Source organism: Schistocerca piceifrons, chromosome 3 (assembly GCF_021461385.2).
Source record: "Schistocerca piceifrons isolate TAMUIC-IGC-003096 chromosome 3, iqSchPice1.1, whole genome shotgun sequence".
NCBI classification, from domain to species: domain Eukaryota; kingdom Metazoa; phylum Arthropoda; class Insecta; order Orthoptera; family Acrididae; genus Schistocerca; species Schistocerca piceifrons.
The window spans coordinates 496,190,023-496,210,722 of NC_060140.1; the positions used below are offsets into that span (position 1 = coordinate 496,190,023).

Below are 20,700 nucleotides of genomic sequence, written 5' to 3' on the forward strand. Positions count from 1 at the left end.
TTTAAGTAGTTCTAAGTTCTAGGGGACTGATGACCTCAGTAGTTAAGTCCCATAGTGCTCAGAGCCATTTGAACCAATTTTTTTTAGGAAGTGTATTACACTTCGTTCGGCACGCGACCGTAGTATTCAGTTTACCACTCGCCTACCATTGGAATGTTTTCTACGACCGACTGTTCGCGACCGACCACATCTGTAGACTCCACTTTAGCAAATGGGGAGCCGCCGCTGGCTTGAAAAGCAGCAGCTGTAAAATTTACTGCGGAGAACAGAAATGCTTAACCGCGCCTTGTCGTACCCCACAGAGATTTTGTTTTCATATCTGTCAAAATGCAGCAACAGCGACGTCAAAAGCGGGATATGGCATACAAAAAGGACCTTTTGTAATGTCTACCTCGCCTAACAGATTCCATTAGTAAGGTTAGACGGGATGTGTCCTGAGGGTGGCAAGGTTTTTGTTCCATGTGTTTTCTATAGAGTTTAAAACTTTCTGAAGACGATTTTAATGTGTTGTCAAGAAGGCTGACCCATCGAAGCGAAATTCACATTTTCCTGAGGTACTGTTTTAAACTTGACGCTGAACTGTGTAGGCTGATTTTGCTAATGGGAAAACTGCAGGCAACTATCACTGAGAAAATAAGGATGTCACAGGGATATACGGCGGGAAATGCATTCCAATGTAGGTGCGCTCACTTGAAGCTGGAGACGCGGTGTTGGTTTCAGTGATTGAAAGCACACATGGCAACACACCAGACAAGTGACAATGTTCTGCCTGTTCTAGTGCTTTAGCGGGACGGTGGTAATGACCATCGGTACCGATTCGGCGACATTGCCTGCGTATTGATTACTGGCGACTGCCTTGTGAGACCAGTCATCCTTCCGCACCACCTCACAAGCCAGGCATAATATAAACTTACCACAGGTGACCCTGCCTTCCCTGCTTGCGTGAACGAAAGGCGCCTACTAAATTATGAAGCTGCAGTTCGCTTCCACGATTCGAGCGGAGGCATCTTGACATCTATCACAACCACACATTCAGAATGAACCGGTGCTGAGTATGCCGATGCAATAGCTCCGTACTTAATCATATACAACCGGTCGCTGGACGAAAGATCCGTACCCAAAGACTACAAAGCTGCACAGGTCACACCAATATTCAAGAAAAGTAGTAGGAGTAATCCAATAAATCACATGCCCACATCATTAACATCGATATGCAGCAGGATTTTGGAGCATATATTGTGTTCGAACATTATGAATTACCTCGAAGAAAACGGTGTATTGACACACTGTCTACATGGATTTAGAAAACATCGTTCTGGTGAAACACAACTAGCTCTTTATTCACATGAAGTGTTGAGTGCTATTGACAAGGGATTTCAGATCGATTCCATATTTTTGGATTTCCGGAAGGCTTTCGACACTGTACCACACAAGCGGCTCGTAGTGAAATTGCGTGCTTATGCAATATCGTCTCAGTTATGTGACTGGATTCGTGATTTCCTGTCAGAGAGATCACAGTTCGTAGTAACAGACGGGACGTCATCAAGTAAAACAGAAGGGATTTATGGCGTTCCTCACGGTAGTGTTATAGGCCCTTTGCTGTTCCTGTGATTTGAGTGACAATCTGAGCTGCAGTCTTAGATTTTCTGCAGATGACGCTGTCGTTTATCGACTAATAAAGTCATCAGAAGATCGAAACAAAGTGCAAAACTATTTGGAAAAGGTATCTGTATGGTGCGAAAATTGGCAGTTGACCCTAAATAATGAAAAGAGTGAGTACATAGAAATTACAATTACAAACAACTTAAATTGGAAGGAACACATAGAAAACGTTGTGGGGAAGGCTAACCAAAGACTGCGTTTTATTGGAAGGACACTTAGAAAATGTAACAGACCTACTAAGGAGACTGCCTACACCGCTTGTCAGTCCTCTTTTAGAATACTGCTGCGCGGACAGGGATGATTACCACATAGGATTGACGGAGTACACCGAAAAAGTTCAAAGAAGTGCAGCACGTTTTGTATTATCGCGAATAGGGAAGAGAGCGTCACTGAAAATATACAGGGTTTGGCGTTTTTCTTTGCGGCGGAACCTTCTCACGATATTCCAATCACCAACTTTCTCCTCTGAATGCGAAAATATTTTTTGGACACCAACCTACACAGAGAGAAACGATCACCATGTTAAAATAAGGGAAGTCAGAGCTCATACGGAAAGATATAGGTGTTCGTTCTTTCCACTCGCTATACGAGATTGGAATAATAGAGAGTTATGAAGATGGTTCGGTGAACCCTCTGCCAGTCAGTTACATGTGATCTGCAGAGTATCGATGTAGATGTAGATGTGCTGAGGTTCCTCTCCCGCCGTACCGCCAAAACACTGGTACGGACAGAACAGCCCCTTTTGCCTGGTGAGAGCTCGTCTGTACTTTCAGTCATTGAAAACTACACAGTCAAAGCTCTTTATTTCCATCTTCACCTCCTTTGGAACGCATTTCCGGCCACATATCCATATGATCTCCTGTGCTCCTCGCCTTCTTCGAGTAGTTTCCTTCAGGCTGAGTTCTTAAGGTCAGGATACGCCGACGTCTCTCGTTCGTTTCTGCTTTCAAAGAAATGATCTGCCTTGGTTGTGGTTCAGTCATGAGGTACCAACTTTATTATTGGACCTCGTTCTTTGGGCGACACTACATTTTTTATCCACCCTTCGTAGGTAACTAGTGCTGCTAGTGCTATTGACAGTAGACGTTTCATTGTCCTGCTTTGTCCGAGCGCAAAGGACGGCTATGGCATGCACGAGTGTGATGTGTGGGTGCCAACATACGGCCCGGCCCACACGGGAGCAGTGAGCGCGGCGGCCCCTGCGGGCCAGCGTGCCCGCGGCGCACAGTGTTGTGAGGCGCGCCCCATGTTGCAGCGCTGGACCCGGCCAAGCCGCTGTTCGACTCGCGGCCCCTGCAGCAGCGGCTAGACTCGGGCGACGCCGAGCTGGTGGTGGTGCTGCACACGGCGGGCGGCATCGCTGCCTTCGCGGAGCCGCTGGGCCACCTCGACTTCTACCCCAACGGCGGCGTCTCCCCGCAGCCGGCCTGCGTCCGCGAGAACTTCCCTCGTAAGTAGCCTCGCACGTACATAGGGTCACTGACTATGATCAAATTTCGCTCGTTTCTAGTGAAAGTATCATTGATAAGATTGTTCTAAATTAATTATTCAGCAAACCTGCATCTGACTGCGTCTGTGAACTTCTTTCTTGCACTCCTCCATTTTGCCAGAAATGCAACATGTATTTGACTCAGCAATAAAATTTAAGAGAATAATGCCGTTTGTGCAATGGCATTAAGATGGTACTGGAAAATTAACTTTTGGCCCTGATGTTTACTTGGTTCTTTCATTGGTGGGTAACTTTACTACTCATTTTCATATTCAATTCCAGTAAAGAATTTGGATTATGATTCAAGCTGTTAGAAACACAATGTTGATCTCAATATATATATTGTTAAAATTTTAAGTCATACACAAAACCTACCGTAGCACGAAACACTCTTACAAAATTTTACCAAACGCTTACTGTGTCAAACCTTGGACATACAAATCCTAACTCTGAATATTATCTAACAAAACCAATTTGAAATCATTATATATCTTCTCTCATTTACGTGCTAAGGTTTGGTCTGGGGCAGCGAACGCGACCTACCTTACAGCTGTCACCACACGTCTGCTTCCTACAGGCACCTAGCTAGGACTCCTCGGTTTTTTTATTGCGCGCGCCCAGCTCTCTTAACCATCAAAGACTCGTTCCACCTTGCGGTTGGCAGCCACCGACTATTTTCTGGAGCTACCCTGGACCAGAATTTTGTGGAGGGATCTGTGCAGTTAGGACAGATTTCCCCACGAAATTCGTAAAAAAACACAATGTACGATACAATACAAAGCATATACAACCACTTTGCGGTTGGGAACTACCATTTATTTTATGGAGCTACCCTTGTCAAACTTTAGCACATACCATTCACTAGTACATACTTACAATGGAAGTGCGTCACTTCGAACGCTCAGTACCGCATGAAAATGTGCTTGGGGTACAACTAGCTCACAAAAAAAAAAAAAAAAAAAAAACAAAAAAAAAACCAACCGCGGTACCAGCCATTCGCATACAAAACTGCGCGTCTTCACACTTGAATGAACAGATTTCTACGAATAGGGGCTCATTGGAATAATGTTCCTTAGTTACAGCCTTATAATTTCCCCTTTTATTTGTGTGTTCATCTATATACCTGCTCTTTTAAGCGTTGTGAAGGCTTCTTTTATTGCTCTCGGCAGTCCTACAATTATGTTAAAATCATCTGCGTGTGCCAGCAGATACGAGTAATCTGTTTTTTCAGGATAGTACACCTTGTATTTGAAACGTCCCCTTTGAACAATTTATATAGGACTGTGCTTAAACTGACACACAATATTTTGTTAGCGCAACGCAATCTGACTTTCAAAATTCCCTACAAAAGAATGGCCCTGACTAGCATTAAACTATACCTTTCACAAATCACTTACCTCACAAAAATCTTCGCTGCTCAAGCTACTGCAATACAGCAAGCGCCACTACTGCCAGCTAAATAAAAGATTCAAACTATGGAAGGCACTAACTACTGATAGGGATAGTTAGCAAATGAAAGATATTAATAGAGAACGAACAATGTATTTACCTTGATATCATCATATATAAATATAGCAGTTCATGACAAATTACAAACCTCCGCCATCTCTCTCCCCACATCCACCACTGCTGGCGGCTCACCTCCAACTGCGCAACGCTACGCGCTGTTCACAGCCAGCTGCCGCTGCCCAACACTACAATGGCAGACAACAATGCAAACTAGCCACAGACTGCACACAGCACAGCCAGTGATTTTCATATTGAGCGCTACGTAACGTTGCCAATAAGAAAACGTAAACAGCCTACTTACATAGAGAAAACATAAACAGCCTACTTACATAGCCCCCATGCTCCCCACAAAAATTTTTACAAATGGTGTTGGGCACTGGCCAATACAGATTTGACAAAAATTTTTCACAATTACAGTAACAAAGATATAAAATGCACACACTTATTAATATTATGTTGGTCAAAAGATCAAAATTTCTCACAGTCCATAAAGACAGTCCACATTGTTCATCACAGTAAAAATGCAGAGTTTTTCTCAAAGTCCAAGCAGTAAAAGAAAATGCACATAGAAGTAGTGGATTTCCATGCAGTCTTGAAGAAGTAGTGTTGACCTTCCAACGGAAAGACAGTGCTGACTCTCGACATGCAGACAGGTAATGGGCCACAACAGAGCAAACCCACAGCAGAGTCATTCGAAGTTTGGAAGAATATTGGTAGGTAAGTCATCACAGAGCGGACCCACTGTAGTCCTGGTAGAGAGTATTGTATTGGTGGGCCACCAGAGGTGCAGACCCACTGCAGTCCTTGTAGAAATAATGGTATTGATGGATCATCAAAGATGTAGACCCACTGTAGTCCTTGAAGAGATGGCCAGCAGCCATCTGTTGTGACTGTGCAGGTGCACAATTACCATTGAAGAGTCTTGCGGATAATATAGCAAGTCCATAAACCACCACTTGTGCACTCACAAAGTTTTTGAAATTGTCCTTAGAACCAGCAATGCTGTTATCCAGTCCCTTGCTGAGTTATTAACACACGTGCAAACACTAACAGTCCCTACTTCTCATATATTGTCCACATACTATGACCAACAGAAACGTGTGCAGTGAAATGTAACTAACAAGTTAATAATGTCATGAACTGGTGACAATTACAATTTTATAACATAAGAATACAATTACAAAGGTACAAAATACATCATTAAAAACATAATAATACAGATAACATTTGTAGTACTGGCTTTACAAAAGAATAGAAATAAACATATACATGAGTGTTACAAAAATAGTGACATAAGTACATACATAAAATAATGAGAATAGTTTTCGAAACATTAATTTCACACATGAACATTGAAACAGAACAGAATTGTAAACAACTTTACAAAGAAAATAACATATTATTAATGCAACTTATATTTGAGGATAACAGTATTCCTCCTCATAGTGAATATAGCTTAGTATTAGAAGAGAAAAAAATTCTATGAAACAGTACACAGAGACAGGAAGAAAACAAATACTCAAGGGTACACAAACACATAGTGGGATAACACCAATAGGAAAGGACAGGGTTCGTTTTCAGTGTAACATTTGGTACTGCAGTCCAACCCAAAACTTCATATATCTTTCCTCTTATTTCATCCTTTGTTTCCACCAAAAAAATTCTATCTAAGCATGCTTTCTGTATTTATATGTTCACACATTTCTTACCTCAACATTTATTTCCAAGAAAATCCTACCTAAACCTGTTTTCTCAATGCATTTCTTCCAATTCATCGCAACTCATTCTCTTAGAGGCTACCCCCTCTTAAGCTAACTTAAATCTACTGAGCTCAGATGCTAAACTAAGGGACGAGGCAATGCAGCATCACATAACAAATCAACACAAACAGCAATGCAAAAAAATGCAAATTGGCAAAGCTAGCAGCATAAATGAGCAAAAGTCAAATTCAATAACACTATGCCTGGCAAACAGCAGCAACTTATACCTAAACATGACATAGCGCAAGCAGAAAAAATATTACACTAAAATGGCCATGTCTAATACCTATGTCACATCTTAACATTAGAGTGATGCATCACAATTTATTCTACAAAAGAAATTACCAAGTACTTGAAAAGAAAATTATGTGTTACTGTTATTAGTTCCTTCTTATTGTTCTTTCCTTTCCAAGTGCTCCTTTTTTTTAAAGAATGTGGATCATAAAATAATTATTTAATAGATCTGTTGACAGAAAGTGTTCACATTAGCAAATGCATTTAATTTTATTTTATGAAACCAATGCTGCAACACAGCTGGAAAACAGATGTCAAATGAAATAAGCAATTACGCAAACCAAAGCATAAAAACATCATTCAATAGCTATGTGGCATTTCGTAAGTCAGTAGCTCTCAATTCTCGTAGAAAGACACTTGTCATTATCAGGTTTGCAGATGTAAGAATATTTCCAAGGATAATGGCCTCCCCTTTTTTTTGTGCTACCTGTGCCGCTGAAAAGGGCTCGCAATAATGGCTTTTTCTCCAGGCGTCTGACACAGCTGGGTGCCCGCGACGCATTACGTGCAGGTGGTCACTTAACTTTCGTACGGAAATATTTACGACAGGAGATTCTGCTACCGTGGTAGTCTCATATAAAAATATTTCACAGGTCAAGAATTAGCGTTGCAAATCTGTAGAAACAAAACCCTATAAATATAACAGTGTCCAAAAAAAAATATTGGTCAGCATTGTGATACAGTCACACATTTCATAACTCTTAAAGTACGTTTCTTGGTTTCCAACATCCTTTTCATAAATCAGAGTCCCTAAACACTACTCATTATTCCTTACCTCATTATACATATACATATTCGTCGACACTTCTTCAATATTTCATCGTGAGAAATACGTAGCATAATAAACATTCCTCAACAACATAATACACATCGTCGTCGTAATAATAACATCATAACACTTCAGTCAAATCTCAAAATCGTCGTAACTTCCTCCAATAATTTCTAAGCCTAAAATAATTCTCTGCTCATGTCAAAAGTGTCAGCTGCCTCAAACGTACTTTAAAAATCATGATCTCATACCAAATACATCATTCAAAGCTCTCATAGTATCACAATGATTCCGAAAAAATATGAACAGTTTACAAAGTACAGACAAAATACAGTTTCATAAGTGTGAAGTTATCCAACGGTGTAATTGCGTAAACATCTGTCACTGATGTAGTAAAAAACATGTTTATCTCTCAGTTAAATGATCAGATAGCTGTGTAATTTGTGTGTTAGAGAAATATGGTACCGATGTGTAAAGTTGTATAAGCAAATACCATATTAGCTAGGGCTCCTTGTGCTTGCCAAACACATGGTACACAAAGTAAGCGTGTACCCCCCTGAGGATTAATGTAATTATACCCTCAGGTGTTACAGATTACAGCAATGTGGAAGTGTCGTAATTATCGTCCTCCGAAAGCTAAGTTCTGCAGAAGTCAATGTACTTACCTCATAATACACAAAAGTGAAATGCTTTGCGTATAAATGTCTTAGTTATTACGCTTATTGCCGTGATGAGGAAAGTACTGTGCTGTAACGTATTGTTGGGCTATGGAAAAGGCAGTCTCATTGTAGCTATACCACAAAAGTTACTACTAAAACATGTTTTACTTTCCAGAATAAAACAGAAAAACTGTGCAGATATAAAACAGAAACACCGCAAAAGCAACATTGTAAATTGTCACTCATTAGTAGCGTCGTGATAAAATAATCACTCTGTCGTCTGGTATCTCACAGAAAGTACTTTAAACCCAGAATGTATTTTCAAGTAAACCAAAATGTTGCATTAAAGTCTCATTAGCAGTACCAGATATAATGTTATTTTTCTCGGAGCCAGCCGGCGCACGTGTATGCCTGCGGTGCGAGTCATTGTCTGTCTCTTTGTTGCCGCGCGTCGTTACTGGGATTAGGAGGCCTAACTTCCACAAATTCGCCTTGCCGAGAGGGCCCAGCTCTGTTTAAAACTCGCCAGTTCTGATGGAATTCAGGTCTGTCGTTTTGTCGGTAGTTTACACAGTTTCTTTCGTGTCGGTCACGTGGTGGAGAATTTCTCTCGGAATCGTAACTGTGCGTCGAACTGTTGCGCCTGAAGTTATTCTGCCTCCCTTGATAATAATTATTCTGGTTCCCATATTGTCTATTTCTAAGGTAATCTCTGTCATATTCATTACTACGGAAATGCGATCTTTCTCTGTAACTATTACTCTGCCAATGGTTGTCATATGGGTGGTGTCTGTTTTGGTCACGATTTGCGTTGTAAGAATAGACTTGTCGTGTCCAGTTATTGTTTCTGTCGTCACGGAATTGTGACGGATGTGACCTGTAGTGATTGTTTTCCTGTTTTCGCATCCTGCGACTGTCTGTGTCAATTTCTAATTCTTGTAACAGTCCCTGAAAAGCTTCAATGTCGTCTTTGCAACGTCCTGCTAAAATAATATGTCGTAAATGTTCAGGCAATTTGATTAAGCAAATGCGGATGAGTTCTGAGGGGCTGTATGGGTTTGAAAGATATTGATTCTTATGCAACATGTCTTCAAAATATTTGACAAGACTGGAAAATTCAGATTGTTCGAAATGTTTCATCATTATGATGCTATGTTTTATTCGGTCTTGTGTAGCTTGAGACCAATATGCTGAGAGGAAGGCATGGTAAAACTCTCCTTCACTGTGGCAATCGTGAATTACCGATCGCATTCTTACAGCTGGTTCATTCTCTAAGTAGCCACACATAAATTCTAATCTGTGTTCCAACGACCAGTTGGGAGGAAAACAATGAGAGAATTGATGGAGCCATGCTTGTGGATGAATGTCGTTGCCAGAATTCTTAAATGTTTTGAATTTACGTGTAGTAATGAACAGCTTATAGTCAAAATCATCATGTCGGCGAGTCGCATATCGGTCATTGTTAGGTCGTGTCGGCCGTTCCATCTCAAAATTCGGTGCACATTCCCAATTTCTTTCATTACTTCCGAAATGCCCTGTGTTATTATTTTGCAGCTTTTCCGTGTTTCTAAGTCCCTCTTCCCGTGTTGGAGCGCGAGTGTTCTCTGAAATACGTAATTCTTGTATTACCTGTGTCAGCTGATCTTGTACTTCCCGGATTTCTCTTTGGTGTTGTGTATTAATTTGATTCTGATTTTGTTTGAATTTTCTTATTTGTTCATACTCTTCTGTGTCAGTGAAGGCTACGGGTCTTGTGTCATTCAGATCATCATCTACCTTTGTAGATAAGTTAGTGAACTGATCTGAAAGTTCGGCTACTTTATCCGATAGTGAAATCATTTCCTCTCTATGTTTTTCTGAACCAAGTTTCAGAGTGTCCATTTGTGTTGCAATCGTGTCTACTGTGACCTTTAAGTTTTCCTGAGTTTTTGCAAGTTGCATAACCGTATCGGTAGATGCAACTGAGTCAAATTTTGCTTGCAAGGTCTCATGATTTTCATGAACAATAGTTTGCAGTTCTTTTATAGCTGCTTCGTGATTCTGTAGTGCATTTTCATGACGCGAAAAAATAGGTTGGAAATGCTCACAAATTTGTGTTTTTACGTCATTACAGACTTTTTGACATTTCGATTCAATGTGATGTAACTCAGCAGTTAAATCCTCACGTGTTCGTTCAAGAGTTTGCTCCAATGAGTCTAACTTTTTAAGATTTTGTTCCATTGTGTCTAACTTTTGAAGCTTTTGCTGTGTTTGTCTCTGATTTTGTTCCATTGTGTCTAACTTTTTGAGATTTTGTTCCACTGTGTCTAACTTTTTAAGATTTTGTCCCATTTGTCTCTGATTTTGTTCCATTTGTTGCATTAATTGCAATAATAATGTATTAGTGTCTGGAATCTGTTTCTCTACGCTTTTCGGCAGTGCATTTGCACCGGGAACATTCACATTTTGACAAGCAGAAAATGCGTCTTGACTTATTTGAGAAAACGGTGATAACCCAAAACCTGAATCTACAGTATTTGCGAAATTGTGTCCTGTCATTTCGGATTCCTGAGGTGAGCTGTTGCCGACCGATCGATCGATAATGCTTCCCTCTTCACTAATTGTTTCACTGTCCGTGCCATTGTTTGCCGCCCGCTCCATTTCCCTATGCACGATTACCAAATTACTACTTTGAACATCAGTTAATTCATTACTCTGCGGCGCTAACACACTGCCTTCGTCTTCACTGTCATTTCTCAGTTTACTTTGGAGCCTAGTATTACGTTTTTCACACGCCATTATTGTCACAGTATTTCACACGACAACACAGAAAAACACAATTTGAAGAGCAAAATAAAATAACGTAGCAATGGAAATAATGTCTAGTTAATTGCAGCTGCGAAATACTTGGTGCAAATCTACATGCATGCCACAACTGTTTTACTCTACAACAATGAAAAACTACAACTACAAAGGAGATTCTCTCTACAATTACGCGCTAGCAATAAACAAAAGCTACACTAAATACACAAACTACAAGAAAAAATCAGAAGATTCCAGTGAGGTATCCTCGGCTAAGGGTCGACATATGAAACGTCCCCTTTGAACAATTTATATAGGACTGTGCTTAAACTGACACACAATATTTTGTTAGCGCAACGCAATCTGACTTTCAAAATTCCCTACAAAAGAATGGCCCTGACTAGCATTAAACTATACCTTTCACAAATCACTTACCTCACAAAAATCTTCGCTGCTCAAGCTACTGCAATACAACAAGCGCCACTACTGCCAGCTAAATAAAAGATTCAAACTATGGAAGGCACTAACTACTGATAGGGATAGTTAGCAAATGAAAGATATTAATAGAGAACGAACAATGTATTTACCTTGATATCATCATATATAAATATAGCAGTTCATGACAAATTACAAACCTCCGCCATCTCTCTCCCCACATCCACCACTGCTGGCGGCTCACCTCCAACTGCGCAACGCTACGCGCTGTTCACAGCCAGCTGCCGCTGCCCAACACTACAATGGCAGACAACAATGCAAACTAGCCACAGACTGCACACAGCACAGCCAGTGATTTTCATATTGAGCGCTACGTAACGTTGCCAATAAGAAAACGTAAACAGCCTACTTACATAGAGAAAACATAAACAGCCTACTTACATATTGATTGATGCCTCCATCTCTTGAAACCTTTAGCAAGTCTAAGTTAAACAGAAGGCTGGATAGTGAATTTCCTTGTCTTATTCCAGTGTTACAACATAGAAAAAGTAAGTAACTCGAATGCAGTATGGGCCGACTTCTAGTCTGCCGCCACGAGAGACATTTCAATGATCGCCTATACAAAGTCTAACGAGAGAAACTTTGGTAAGATGGAGCAGCAAAACATGAATAAAATATTGCTGAAAACACTCCGAAAATAACAAAATATTGCCAACTTCTTGACGCCTACTTCTTAAGGCGGTATAGACTTTACACGAGAAGGACCGTTGATTTTGTGTGATGACAAACTGAAATACCCCAAACAAAAAGCTACAAAATCGTAATTTCATCATCAGAATTCATTTTGTGCTTTACAATCAACTTCCTGCACCGACGTACAGCCCCGTGTTCCAATATTCTTGGCAAAATGCAGATTATGACACTGACGTACCAATATCATCGTTTGAAAATGTAATTAGTGTGGTGTTTGATACTGGACTGCTTGAATGCAGAAGCGATAATGAATGTGAAAAAATTGTTTAGTCAGATGTGTATATTTTTCTGTTTCACTTTGCTTAGATTCCTTAATTAAAATCCCAAACGCCGGCCGCGGTGGCCGAGCGGTTCTAGGCGCTTCAGTCCGGAATCGCGCTGCTGCTACGGTCGCAGGTTCGAATCCTGCCTCGGGCTTGGATTTGTGTGATGTCCTTAGGTTAGTTAGGTTTAAGTAGTTCTAAGTCTAGGCGACTTATGACGTCAGGTGATAAGTCCCATAGTGCTCAGAGCCATTTGATTTTTGAAAATCTCAAACCCGGACTTCCACTGAAAAGGTGCACAGAAAAAGTTTGTTGCTAAAACACTGTGGGCAGACAGTTATGACTTTGCGAAACGTGTCTTTTTGTTCCTATTATTCCGAAGTTTTGTTTCTCCGAGTTACCACGTTGCTCTCTTAGCCCTTGAATAGGTGATCTTCAAATGTCTCTCGTGGTAAGAGCCGCAGTTTTACATTCGAATGGCTCGTACCACTACTTTGGTGATGCGCAATTTATATTCTAAGCACATTTTTGTGCGCTGCTGAGCGTTCGATGTCACGCATTTCCCTTTGTAGCTGTAACAAAGGCAGCTATAATACAATGCATTTCTCAAGCTTTTCGGAGAACGCAGCAGGGGTGTAGAAAGCATCGCTCGTGCGAAACTCAGCTTGTGCCTTTGTCACATAATGCATATCCTGAAAACCACGACGGAAGGCAACAGGAAGAGTCAATATTCCTAGATCTTCGGAAAGCGCTTGACACTGCGCCGCACAGCAGACTATTAACGAAGACCCGAACATGACAGATTATGTTCCAGCTATGTGAGTGGCTCGAAGATTTCTTAAGCAATAGAACGCAGTGCGTTGCCCTCACAGAAAATGTTCATCAAAGATAAGGATATCATCATGAGTGCTCCGGGGAAGTGTGATAGGATCACTCCTATTCTGTGTACACGTAAATCATTGAAAGACAGAGTAGCAGAAATTTGTTGCTGGTTTCTGATGATTCTGTGGTGAACGGAAAGTGTCGTTGCTACGTGGCTGTAGGTCAATACAAGATGACAGACAGAATTTCTAGTTTGTGTAAAGAAAGGCAGTTTTGTATAAATGTAGGAAATTGTAAGTTAATACAGATGAGTACGCAAGAAAAGTCCTATATCATACGAATACAGCATCAATAGTGTGCTGCTTGACGCAGTCAGGTCGATTAATGTGCAGGCATGACGTTACAAAGCTGCATGAAATGGAACGAGCACTTAAGAACGGTAGTAGGCAAGTTAAATGGTCGACTTAAGTTTATTGGGAGTGTTTTACTAAAGTGTAGCGCATCTATAAAGGAAACCGACTACAGAATACTACTGCGACCCATTCTTGAGTACCGCTCGAGAGTGTGGAATCCTCACCGGGTCGGATTAAAGGAAGACGTCGAAGCAGTTCAGAGGCGTGCTGCTAGATAGATTCGATCAGCACACAACTATTATGGCGGTGCTTCATGGACTCAAAAGGGAATCTCTGGAGGCAAGACGACTTTCTCTTCGCGAGGAAATATTGAGAAAATTTGAGGGTGACTGTTGGAACGATTCTACAGCCACCGATGCCCATTTCGCGTGAGAACCAAGAAGTTAGGAGTAGATAAATTACGGGCAGCCATATAGACAGTGTTTTCCCCTCTCTTTATTTGCGAATGGAACAGGAAATGAAATGTCTGGTAGCGGTACAAGGTAACCTCCACCATGCACCAAGCGGTGCCTTGCGAAGTATGTATGTAGATGCAGATACAATGGGCTACATTCGAGTTACACTATTTTCTGTGTACTCTAATCATGTAGAATAAAGTGACATGTTTCTTCGGCAAGCATCAATAATAATAATAATAATAATAATAATAATAATAATAATAATGTGGTACATTCATGGCCAGGTTTACTCAGGAATCGTAACGAAATGAACATTTAGTCATCCATCATCATTATCGGTGGCACAACATGGCTTGGTAACTTAGTTGTTCTTTGTCAGACTATTCCATTCTTTCCTGTTGAGTGCCGATATCCTCGACTTCTGAATTATAATGTTCCTTCTGTCCTGTCTAAAGCATCGTCTCATTTTAGTCTTTGTATTTCAACCGGCCTGGTTCCTTCATGCACTTTATTAATTGTACAATGTATCCGAGAAGGAATGGTCAATATTCAGGGATACGGCAGGATCGATCATCAGAAGCATAAAAGTCGAGTAAACATGGGTTCCAACACGCATACCTGAAGAGCGAAGAGAACTTTTTTATCTTAGATACTGTGAAGTAAATCTCTTTTAGCTGTAAGTTTTTTGCTTTCCGTATTTTAATAACGGGTAGTGTGGACCAAAACAAGACAAAATTGTCTAGTAAGAATGTGCTCTAAAATGCAGACCTTAAGAGGTATGAGTACTTGTTCATCTTCGCTAATGTGATGCACATCTCTTCTAATGAACAAATGCTCATAGCTCTTAATGTATGCGTTTTAGGCCATGGCCACTAGCCTTTTTTCTGTCACATCCCTGAATATTGGCCATTCTCCTGGGACACCCTGTATAATTCATAATTGAATGCTCTCCTCAGATATAATTTTCTTCAGTTGGTCCGAAATTTCTCTCAAGATATGTCTTTCGAATATGCCTAGTTATTGCTTGTTATCGAATTTCGTTAGTGTCCAGGATACAGGACAGTATGTTAGCTGCGGCCTCACCAAAACTTTGTACATCATAGTTCTAATTTTCCTGAACGGCAACAGACATTTATAAGGTTTACTGAGGCCGTGGTAGCCCCTGCTAGCGGACAATCTTGGATTTCGAGCTGACATCTTTCTAGTTAGTGAAACCACGCAAAATGTCAATGAATCAATTTCTACGAATAGGGATTCATTGGGATAATATTTCTTAGTTACATTCGTAAAAGTTTTCTTTTTATTTGTGTATTCATCTATATAACTGCTCTTTTAAGGATTGTGAAGGCTACCTTTATTGTTCTTGGCAGTCTTGCAGTTATGTTAATATCATCTGCATGTGCCAGCAGCTAATATGATTTATACAGGATACTACACCTTGTATAGGTTCCCGCATCTCTTAAAACCTTTAGCAAGACTATGTTAACATAAGGCTGGGTAGTGAATTTCCTTCCCTTACCACCCATTGTGGTCACAGGACTTTATAACATATTCTGTGTCGCAAATAGTGTGTACATACTACATTTGCATCTTCATGGATACTCTGAAAATCACATTTAAGTGCCTGGTAGACGGTTTCACGAACTATCTTCACAGTAATTCATTATTATTTGCACTCTCGAACAGCGCGCGGAATAAACGAACACCTGCTGTATATCTTTCCGTGCGAGCTATGATTTCCCTTATTTTATTATGATGATCATTCCTCCCGATGTAGGCTGCTGTCAACAAAATATTTTCGCATTCAGAGGAGAAAGTTGGTGATTGAGCTTTCGTGAGAAGGTTCCTTCGCAACAAAAAACGCTTTTGTTTTAACGATGTTCACCTAAAATACTGTATCATGTCCGTAACACTCTCTCCCGTATTTCGCGATAATATAAAACGTGCTGCCCTCCTCGATGTACTCCGTTAATCCTATCTGGTAAGGACCCCAGACCGCGCAGAAGTACTCCAAAAGGGGACGGACAGGCGTAACGTAGGCAGTCTGCTTAGTAGACCTGTCACATTTTCTAAGTATTCTGCCAATAAAAGGCAGTCTTTCGTTTGACTTCCCCACAACAATTTATTTGTGTTCTTTGCAGTTTAAATTGTTCGTAATTGTAATTCCTAGGTATTTAGTTGAATTTACGGCCTTTAGATTAGACTGATTTACCATGTAACCGAAGTTTAACGGATTCCTTTGAACACTCATGTGGATGACTTCACGCTTTTCCTGCCAAATCTTTTCTAAATCGTTTTGCAATTTATTTTGATTTATGATGACTTTACTAGTTGGTAAGTGACAAAATTATCTGCAAACAACCCAAGATGGCTGCACAGATTGTCTCCGAAACCGTTTATATAGACGAGAAACAGCAGAGGGCCTGTAACACTACCTTGTGGAAGGCCAGAAATCACTTCTGTTTTATTCAAGGCATGTATATTCCGGTATGATATCTGTCCCATTTTCCCATGAATGAATCGATTCATCATGATTCGTTATTACACCTCGATTCATCTCGCCACGAATGCTCCACAGTGATAATCATTATTATTGTCCCGCACCGAAAAGATATGATTCGTTGAAATGTTACATGTGTTTGATGTAAGGTTAGAAAAAGTGGAAATAAAATTACGTAACTCGAATACAGTACGGGCCGCCTTCTACTCGTACTATTGCCTGACGGGCTCGTAAGCATTTGAGTCCCGATTTCCCAGAAGTTCTTGAGAAGCACTTCTTAGAACGGAAGCCCATCATGTTGACGATTTGATTGATATTTAATTAAGAAGCACTTCATCCAGAGCCGAACTCGTTGCCGCGCGTCTTATTTTTTGAGTGGGTAAAATTTAAACGAAACTGCTTATTAGTCTACTTGGGATCAAAACTTCATTAGTGGGAGAGTTCCATTTATTTACAGGAAGAGGCAATAATCGCATTATTCATTCTTAGTAAGGAGTTTGGAGTGGATGTCTTATGAAAAGCGTGTTTGCTTCAGCAAATAGCTAATCTGCATATTCATTGGTTCGCAATTTTGCGTTCCTGAGTCTTTATGGTTGACGCGATAGTGTCAAGAAGCTGATTTGCTGTTTTCCAAAATCGTTTAACTCAGAAGCTTTCCTCGCTTTGTAAGCACGGAGTACCTGTTATATAAACTTAAAGAAGGTCGCAAAAATTCGTAATTTATTGCAGTAAATGTAAATTTCGACTACACTTAGTCATCATCGATGCATTACCAAAGAGTGACATAAGTTACAACGTGTCTGAGCATAAACATATGACAAAATGACGCTATGCTATATAAGGGCTAGCATCATTTTGTCATGTGTCTATGCTCATCTTTACATGCTAGGTAAAGGCTAGTGTCATTTTGTCGTATATTTATGCTCAGACACATTGGGACCTTTATCAGTCTTTGGTAATGCAGGGATGATGACTATGTTATAGTTGAAATCTAGATCTGCCGCAGTAAATTACGGATTATTGCGACTGACTGCTGTCCTTCTTTGAAATTAAATACTCAACGGTCGCTGCGCACATAGGCATCCATTGGATTCCAACTTAATTAAAATACCCATTAAATGATTTTCGGCAAGCGTCAGCTACCTTCCTTGTGACCTATGTATGCATACTGCAACGATCCAGCGGTGGTTATTACCTGACAAACCGAAGCGTGGCTCGGCCTTTGCGGAAACTAACTCCTTCACGTTACTGAGCAGAGCCACATTCCAGTTCAGAGTAGTGCACATTGTTATCTCGCAGTGCACGCAATGAAAACAATCACGGAGAAATCTTTGTGGGAAGCCGCGACGATTTTCTGTTTACATCACAAAATTTATTGATGATGAGGAGGAGAAGGAAACGAGACTGCTCGAGGAAAATGTGTCTAAACGCACAAGCAAAGTATTCAAGTTGGGCAAGTCGATTTCATACAGCAGCTAAGATACGATGTTGAGCGGGGTGCTTCTGAGATTTAAACTGGTTCGTCAGAGGGGTTTGTCTACATTCTAGTTTCGGTGCTAAGTTGTTGAGCCAGACACCGTCGTGGAACTTACTGTTATTCTTGATGGATGATGAGTTTCCTTCATCTGCTGCGGTCTTCGGCGAGCTTCTCTCATTTGTCGCAGTCAATGTTAGATGCGTTCATATCAAGCTTGACGGAATCTTTAAAGCGCAAAGCAGGTCTTCCAAGGTGTCTCATGGCGTCAGTTATCTCACGAAGCAGTGTGTGGCGAGGAAGACGGAGAGTCCACACGACGTAAGTGTCACAGCCACCGCAGTGGACGTTCCTTGACAGTGATAATGTTTTCAGTGTTTGGACCACAGTCATTTAATAATGTGTCAATGATATTTCCACCATTTGACAGTACAACTTTTTTATATTAAATTACTATCATGATTTCGGTCCTAAGCCATTATCAAGTACAGCAGTACACAGCCTTTACGAACACTTCTTTGCACAAATAGAATAAAAAATACAAGATGTGATTATAAATGATGCATTAAACCAACAAACAGTTGGTATATGATGGTGCTGAGTCTCCTTGTCCTGTCAAAACAAAAGTGCCGGCCGCTGCGGCCAAGCGGTTCTGGGCGCTTCAGTCCGGAACCGCGCTGCTGCTAAGGTCGCAAGTTCGAATCCTGCCTCGGGCATGGATGTGTGTTATGTCTTTAGGTTAGTTAGGTTTAAGTAGTTCTAAGTCTAGGGGACTGATGACCTTAGATGTTAAGTTCCATAGTGCTTAGAGTCATTTGAACCATGAAAAAGTCAGGCTGGTGGGATCTCAGTTAACGTTCATCGATAATGTGTCAGATGGTCTGGTTCGGTGCTCCGAAGTCAGAGCTTGTTGCGGACTGTTCTTAATCCATTTGTTGCAGGTTGTACACACACACTCCGTGTCCTGTTTGGATGCGATTTATGTTCTTCCACTCAATCAGCGCCAGTTCAAAGCCATCGGGCCTCTGCAGAGGGTCAACAAGATTTCGTACTTCAGATGGAGCATTCATACTCCAGGTTTCACACCATTTGCTGTCAGTGGTGAATTTGCTATCAAAAGGCTATTGGGCCAGTCGCGGGGGTGGATTTCTGAAACTGAGTCGGTTTGTTGTCAATCCGGGAATATATTCATGGATAAAAGTTGAAGATTATTCAATATTTTGGAATCTTCTTTCATTGGGCTTTCTGTCTTCGTAACATAGGAGGGGCTGTGTGGCTGTGCGTTAGAAGCTAGTACAGCAGGGTAGTGCTTATGTTCTAGGAAAGGCTTCTCATGATGGTCTTGAGCTGGGTGTCTATCCTATTTATGTGAGTGGTGTTCAACCACACCGGAGCACAATATTCGGCAGCAGAAATCATTATTCCGAGCGCAGAAGTTCGAAGCCTATCTGGTGACGCTCCCCGTTTAGTACTGCAGAGATTTTTGGATAAGGTTGTTTCGGAGGTCTATTTTCCAAGAACCTCTTCACGAAATATTTCCTGTAAGGCAGTGTTCTATAACAGCCATTCCAAGATAATTTCCGTGATCGTGATAGAAAGCACTGCGATGTTCATACGGTCATCCAGTTTATAGTCTGCTGCTGCGTCGTTTAACTGGAGACTGCTGATTTCGGTTCTAGGAAGACTGGGCATGGGTGTTCACATGGTGAAATATATATATATAACTTGTTGAGATCATCAGTATTACTCAAGAGCCAATCTGAAGGAACACGAGGAAAATATTTGGAAAAAATCTTATAAAGGAGCTGAGGAAGGTAGAATAAGGCAGCTGGTACCCCACATTCCAATCAGAGCCTTTTAAACAGGAGGATATTTGCATTTTCTGAGCTCCAAAAGAATATTTTCCCACCGGTCCCCTTCTTCTCCCTGCTACAGCAGAGCACGTCACTCATATGAAAATAACTACAAGGGTCAATAAGATTTGTGTAATTTACTAATGTGAAATGGAAAGAAGTCAAAACTAATTTTACGCGTACAAAAATTTCGCATGTGCTTCAGTACTACAACATGGGATCCCCAGAAATGTTCTTATGATAAAGGAGACATTTAACAGCATATTTCTCAATGCTAAGTCACTTTTAAACTACTTTTCGCCTCACACCGGATGTTACGTGGGTATTTTACGTGAACAAATAGAGTAACATTCAACCTCTGTATCTCTAAAACGCGTAAAAATATCCAGAAAATTTTCAAGGCTGTTCCAGATTGGGATCTTAGGAACATAGCGGAATAATTTAAGGCTTTTGCTGTGCGTAGCCGTCTTACAATCGGCGATTCGGTTTTTGAATCCAAGAACCATGTTTTTGTGATGTTTTTCGATAATGGATAAGGATTTTTGAAAACGTGGAGGTGGCGCTTCAAGAGAATACATCGTTAGAATTTGATTTATGTGCTGCGGTTAGTTATTTAGATATCCACTGCTGATGGCAAAATATGGTGAAAATGGATTTTGTCGGATTTTCTGAGGAACTGGACATGAACTGAATGGTACCTTCGTAAGCCCCTTAAACGCACCGTAGACCACATCTAATGCAGAAAAAACCAACTGATTTGCTCCTTTTGCCAAAGCTGAAGGAAGTGTGAAATTTATAACTTTGACCATGTACTGCAGGATAATTGCAGTAAGACGGTACGTCTGTGGGTTTTACAAATGGTTCCT

At 40.8% G+C, this 20,700-nt stretch overlaps 1 protein-coding gene across 1 annotated transcript in view; it reads left to right on the forward strand.

The window, feature by feature from the left end:
• Positions 1-20,700, forward strand: part of LOC124788774 (lipase member H-like) — a 480,664-nt gene that overhangs the window by 433,464 nt on the left and 26,500 nt on the right. Inside the window, exon 7 of the mRNA XM_047256057.1 lies at positions 2,918-3,112. Coding sequence (XP_047112013.1) covers positions 2,918-3,112 — 195 coding nt within the window. The remainder of the gene's footprint in view (positions 1-2,917; positions 3,113-20,700) is intronic.